Raw genomic sequence first — 6605 nt, 5'->3', positions numbered from 1 at the left:
TTCTCCAGGTGGGCGCCTGATGCTTGAACTTGGAATGAATTGCCTTGTTCTCCAGGAGGGCGCTTGATGCTTAGACTTGAAATGAATTTCGTTGTTCTCCAAGTGGGCCCCTGATGCTTAAACTTGAAATGAATTCCCTTGTTCTCCAGGTCGGCGCCTGATGCTGAAACTTGAAATGTGTTCCCTTGTTCTCCATGTGGGTGCCTGATGCTTAAACTTGAAATGAATTACCGTTGTTCTCCAGGTGGGCACCTGATGCTGAAACTTGAAATGAATTCCCTTGTTCTTCTGGTGGGTGCCTGATGCTTAAACTTGAAATTAATTCCCGTTGTTCTCCAGGTGGGCGCCTAATGCTGAAACTTGAAATGAATTCCCTTGTTCTCCAGGTAGGCTCCTGATGCTTGAACTTTAAATAAATTCCCTTGTTCTCCAGGTGGGCGCCTGATGCTTGAACTTGAAATGAATTCCCTTGTTCTCCGGGTGGGCGCCTGATGCTTGAACTTGAAATGAATTCCATTGTTCTCCGGATGCTTCCAATGTTAAGACTGCTGACACTAGGCGCTTCACAACCCCTGGCTTGACGAAGGACCTGGAGAGACGTGGGATAGGCTTAGGGAGTTATCATGCTTTCTTTTCCGACCTTTTACCCCTCTTCACATCGTCCCTTGTGGGCTTGAATCCTAGACCAAACATACCCAGATATTTAGGTAGAGACACTGGTTGCACAATACCTTGTAAAGATGCGCCCAGACGTTTGCCCAGCACAAAACCATTCTTCGCCATTTCAGATGCCACCATGATGGATGCAGAGGCTAACTTTGGACCTGGAATAGACTTCCCCTCCAGAATCTTCTTAACTGACACTATTTCGGAAACTTGGTAGACGTAAGGCCCCTTATCATCTTCGGCTTGAATAAACAGGATGAAGGTTTCATTGTAAGCACATAAGTTTTCATCACCATGCACGATGATCTCCTGTCTGTCCCACTCGAACTTTACCATCTAGTGCAGGGAAGAAGGGACTGCTTTGGAAACATATATCCAGGGCTTTCCCAATAGCAAATTGTAGGAGACGGCCACATCTAGTACCTGAAACTCCATGGTAAATTCAACTGGTCCTATCATCAGTTCGAGCACGATATCGCCAACAAAATCTTTTCCCCCTCCATTGAAACCTCGGACACATATATTGTTTTTGTGGATCCTTTCAGTATCAGTGTTCAACTTGTGCAGAGTGGAGAGAGGGCAGATGTTTGCACTGGAACCATTGTCAACTAGCACCCTTGTGACCACAGAATCTTCACATTTCACTGTGAGATAAAGAGCCCGATTGTGTTCCGTGCCCTCCAAAGGCAACTCATCATCCGATAAGGTGATTCTCTTTATCTCGAATATCTTGTTGGCAATATTCTCCAAATTGTTCACTGTGATCTTGTCAAGGACATGAGCTTCATTCAGAATTTTCATGAGGGTCCGACGGTGCTCGTCCGAATGTATCAACAACGATAGAAGAGAAATCTGAGCGGGTGTCTTCCTCAACTGTTCTACGATGGAGTAATCCTACACCTTCATTTTTCTCAAAAAATTTTCCGCCTGCTCTTCGGTGACTGACTTCTTTACTAGAATCGGATTATCTTTGGGTGGCTTAGCTTTCCTTAGTTCCTCTAGGCTAATGCATCTCCCAGAACGAGTCAACCCCCGGGTTTCATTAACTTCCTCTTCCACTTCCTTCCCTTTATAGGTTACTATCACTTGCTTGTAATTCCATGGAACAACCTTGGTGTTATTTACCGACAGTTGGGTCACAGGTTTAATAATAATAGGGTCGGTACGAGCCCCTTCCACGATTATGATAGGCTTACTTGTTGACCCCGGCACCACCACTTTCGGCTTTCCTTGCTTCGCTTTAACATCATATGGGAACCCTTTCACAACAAATACAGGTGGCTTAACATTGGGCGGGCTTATTTTGTCCTTCAGCTCTTCAGCTGTCGAGGATGTTGCATTTGTAACAACTGGAGTTTTGACTGAATTACTATCAGTGGCACAGATCATCATGACAGACTTTGAAGGATTCTCGGGCTCCCCACCCTTATACACTATCTCAATCATGTGCGTTTCAGCATGGGCTGGCAAGGGATTCTGATTGATGTTTGGAGTTTTCGGGCTCTGGACCACAATTTGGTTTGTATCGATTAGATCTTGGATGGCGTTCTTCAAATGCAAACACTTTTCTGTGTCGTTCCCTGGAGCATCAGAACAATATGCACATCTGAGGGAATAATCAAGGTTCTTTGGAGGGGGATTTGGTAATTTTGACTCAATCAGCCTCAGAACATCCAACTGCCTCAACCTCTGAAACAAACTTGTCTAAGACTCCCCAAGCGGGATGAAAGTTTGCTTCCGCTGCAATCTTTCCTTTCTATACTCTGGCCCGGGTCGAAAGATTGGACCAATAGGGTTTCGATATATTTTTGGAGGGGGATACGAATTCTGTGGAGCTCGTGCACGCCATTGCGGGTGAGGAGGGGGTTGAGCATATTGCTGTGCGTGGTGGACGTGGTATTGTAGAGGTCTGACTGAATATTGAGGGTTCTGTGGTGGGAAGTAGTGTTGGGGTGGATTATATGAAGTTTGAGTGTAGGTTTGAGGTTGGGGTCGAGGCTGGGTGTAATGGTGTGGTGAAACCGTTAGGCCATGCCACGATCCTGAGATGACCATAGCAACATCTTCTTTCTTCTTTTTCCTTAACACACCCCCGTTGCCATTTTGAATTGCTTGTGTGGTTTCTTTGAGGGCGGAGTAACTCATGATCTTACTTGATTTGAGTCCTTCCTCTACCATTCCTCCCATATTTACCACTTCATTGAAAGACTTACATATGGCCAAGATCAAATGACCAAAGTAAGTAGGCTCCAAGGCCTGAAGAAAGTACTCCACCATTTTGGCTTCCTCCATTTGAGGGTTGACTCGTGCCGCCTGTTCTCTCCACCGGAAACCATACTCCCTGAAGCTCTCATTGGGCTTTTTCTCTATCTTAATCAAGGATAGGCGATCAGGGACAATCTCCACGTTGTACTGGAAATGCCGAGCTAAAGCCTGAGCCAAGTCATCCAGGTGTACCACCTGTTGTTGTCCTGGCGGTTATACCAGTCCAATGCCGCACCACTCAGACTTTGACTAAAATATGCCATCAACAATTCATCTTTCCCACCGGCACCCCTTATTTTGCTACAGAATCCTCTTAAGTGAGCCACGAGGTCCCCATGCCCGTCGTACAAGTCAAACTTGGGCATTTTGAATTCGGCAGGTAACTGGACATCATGAGACAAGCACAGATATTTATATGCCACACTCACTTGGCCACCTAACCCTTGCATATTTCTCAGCGACTGTTCCAAACTCTTTACCTTCCTAAATATCTCCTCTTGCTCTATCTTTTTGGGTGGCTTCTCAGTTTCGACAGGAAGTTCAAAGTGAGGAGTGTAAGAGTAATGATGCAGGACTTTGAAGGTAGGCTCTGGAGCATACTATTGGCTATCTTGGGCTTGGAATGCCGGCTCACTGGAAGATCGATGGAGGGTTGTAGGCGTAGGTGCTACGAAGATAGGGGTAGCCGGCGGAGCAGGGTGGGTGGTTGCTTTGGCTGGTGGAGCTTGGATGGCTTGGGAAGAGGTGCCGGGATAATGATGGTAAGGGGTGAAGCTTGGTGTGTGTTGTGGGGATAGATCAACAATGGTCGGCTGTTGAGATTGAGCTACTGATGGGATGGAAGCAGGGTTGGCGGGGTATGACGGTGGAGGATGCCCCCTCATCCATGCCTGGTACATTTCGGCCATTTGGTGCTTCACCTTATGTACCCCTTCTTTCAAACCAGACTCAGATTCCTCAATCTCTTTCGGCGGGTCAATAACACTTGCGTCCAATTCTTTGCTAGCCATGATCGCCTTGTGTTTAGACCTGGTGTTATACGGGTGACTTGCCAGAATGCTAAACAAACTAACCACCTTCCTGTTCTCAATAACAACAGCAAACTTGTTAGTGTTTAAGAGTGTAACAGATAGGCAACCGCACGTTGGGGATGCAATGCACCTGAATAGTTAACTACTTCTATTATGTATTTGAACGGTTGCATGCTTCATCCCGGCCTTAACTAACTCTTCTCACTTTGCACTTTCTCTTCTCTTTTTTTTTTTTTACTCTTGCCTTTCTTTACTTGGTTCTTGTCGCTCCCCTTTTATTTTACACTCTCTTCTGTTCTCTCATTTTGCTATTCTTCCTTTCCCCTCAGTTTTCTCTCTTTTCATTTTATAGTTATGATCGAATCCTATGGGAATTACCTACGTATCATGACGTCCGATGAATCAGATCATTACGTAGTTCATGGGATAAATATGAAATAAAGAAAGAAATTTTTTTTGGGGTTTTCAATATTCTATTAAAATAAAATCTTTTTGGATTTTCTATTACAATGATTCTGACATATGGACTCTAAACAGGAAAAACAAACTAGACATAAGATAAACTAACAGACTCGACAAAAGAAATACAGACTTAAAACCAACAGAAAGTCAGAGTAAATAAGAGCATCCATTGGTGCCCTAGGAGCTTGCGGAACATTATCCGGTCTTTGCGCGGGCCTTTGTGCAATATCCTGCTGAAGACGGTCCAAATCGGCCATCACCTGGCGAACGAATGTCATCACAGAAGCAAAAATCATCGACCTAGTCATGTCCTCACATTTGTGACATTTCATCGCGACATATTCAGCTATTTCTTTAATCCTTGTTCTGATGACACCTTTTTCCTAATGTAGGCACCCTATTTGTTGTGCCCGAGCTTCCAGCACTTGGGCACCTATGTTGTTTTGGTCCTATAATTGTTGCATGCTTTCTTACAGTTGGACAATCAGTGCATGGCAATGCTCCCTTTCTGCTTTGAAATTCTTTGTTTGCTGGTCCATCTCATTTTCAAGAGTAGTCAGCTTCTTCTTTAGGAACATGACTTCTCTATCATACCTTTCCTTTAGCCGTTGAACAAACTTTGCCCGCCCTTCTGCATTCTGTGCCAATCTTGCTCGGGTTTTAGCCAATTCCTCTACAGCTTTTTCCAAGTCGGCCCCGTAATCACACACTTTCCGTCTAAGACTATTTATGAGTTTTTCATCTTGTCTGCTTCTGGCCGAGTTTTCAGCGGCGATCTTCATCCTCTGAATCTAAGCTCGGAGGGCTTTATTTTCTTGGACCAACCTTCTCCTTTCACCCTCAGCTTCTTGCACCTGTAGATCACTATTGAATTCAATGTTTCTTAATTTCTCTTCCAGAGTGTGAATGGCGGCTTGATATATTTTCTCCTTCTCTCCCCAGGCCAACCTTTCCCTGAGTTTTTCATCAAAAGCCTGAACATGCGGTCTCTTTGTGGGTCTCTCGGGCTTGGGCTCGGGCTCTCGCTCATTACTTGCACAAGACTTTCTCTCAAACAATATGGCATAATCTAGATCAACTTTCCCTCTCGCAATATCTGGTACCTAGGTGCCATTTTTCACATATCGGCAACCGTTCCAATCCTGCTGGACTAAAGCCTCGGGCAATGTAGCTTTTGGATGTAGCTCAATGACCTGAGTAGTTAAATCTTCATCTTTGGGCACCACCTGATATCTTCCCAACTGCCTTAAAACCCTCTGCAGTGCGTATGGCTGGACACTTCTTAAACCCATTAACATTAGGTAGCCTTTTGTGGCCGTCATGTGTATGATTTCCATCACCGGCAGACATCCTAGAGTCCATTCAATCTAACTTGGTTTTAGAGTTCTTAAGTGGGAGACCCAGGCTTCAAACCCTTCTGGAGAATTGTAGTCTTTCACCCTTTCCTCATAACTCTTGATGAAGTTGTCTTTACTTGAACCATAACTCATGAATTTAGGTGATGGCGGAGATGCTCGATCAACCACATTTGCAGAAGCACATTATAGCCTTCAAAGAATTGAGCCCCGGATCTACACAATGTCAATGCCCGATAAATGTCTGCCAGCACTAATGAAGCTAGTGTATGATCTTTTTTTGTAGTGAGGATTTGTGCGATTCTGGCCATGCGAATATCTATTGTCCCTTCTGCATTCAGAAAGACTATAATCCCTAATAATGCCACTATGAAAGCGAACCTACGATGAATTTTCCAAATGCTCTTGTCCTGTTTGTTGTTCAATCCCTTTTTGTGTGTTTCAAACCCAACTGAGTGCCCAAACCCGGAATACAAGAAGTTAAAGGAACAACATCCTTTGTTCACATGGGCCTTCTTCATTTTCTTGCTGATATTCAGAAGATCAAAGAATTTGTCCACAGAGGGGACCCTTGGGAATATAAGCTGTTGTTTTCTCAAGTCTCTGCCAAAGTGAATGTATCCGGCTATTTCCTCCAGAGTAGGGTGAGCACAAAATCCGAGAAATGAAAAACGTTGTGCATAGGATCCCAAAAAGTTACAAAAGCCTTGATTAAATCCTCTCGTGGTTTGATTTCCGTAATGTCCGTAAGGGCACCCAAATGCTCTTTCACCCAAACCTGACCATCTTCATCTAAATTGTACCACCACATACGCAGCTGCAACTA

General features: G+C 44.5%; 1 protein-coding gene across 1 annotated transcript; it reads right to left on the bottom strand.

The window, feature by feature from the left end:
• Nucleotides 1-1560: 1560 nt before the first annotated feature.
• LOC109207392 lies at nucleotides 1561-3941 on the bottom strand. The gene is made up of 3 exons (XM_019370302.1): nucleotides 3875-3941; nucleotides 2429-3137; nucleotides 1561-2353 (listed from the first exon to the last, which is right to left on the bottom strand). The coding sequence occupies exons 1-3, from the start codon at nucleotides 3939-3941 to the stop codon at nucleotides 1561-1563; spliced, it is 1569 nt and encodes a 522-aa protein (XP_019225847.1).
• Between the last annotated feature and the right edge of the window lie 2664 nt (nucleotides 3942-6605).

The sequence above is a fragment of the Nicotiana attenuata genome, unplaced genomic scaffold (assembly GCF_001879085.1).
Source record: "Nicotiana attenuata strain UT unplaced genomic scaffold, NIATTr2, whole genome shotgun sequence".
Lineage (NCBI taxonomy): Eukaryota > Viridiplantae > Streptophyta > Magnoliopsida > Solanales > Solanaceae > Nicotiana > Nicotiana attenuata.
Note: the sequence above shows the minus strand (reverse complement) of the source record. Positions and strands in the feature narration are given on the sequence as shown.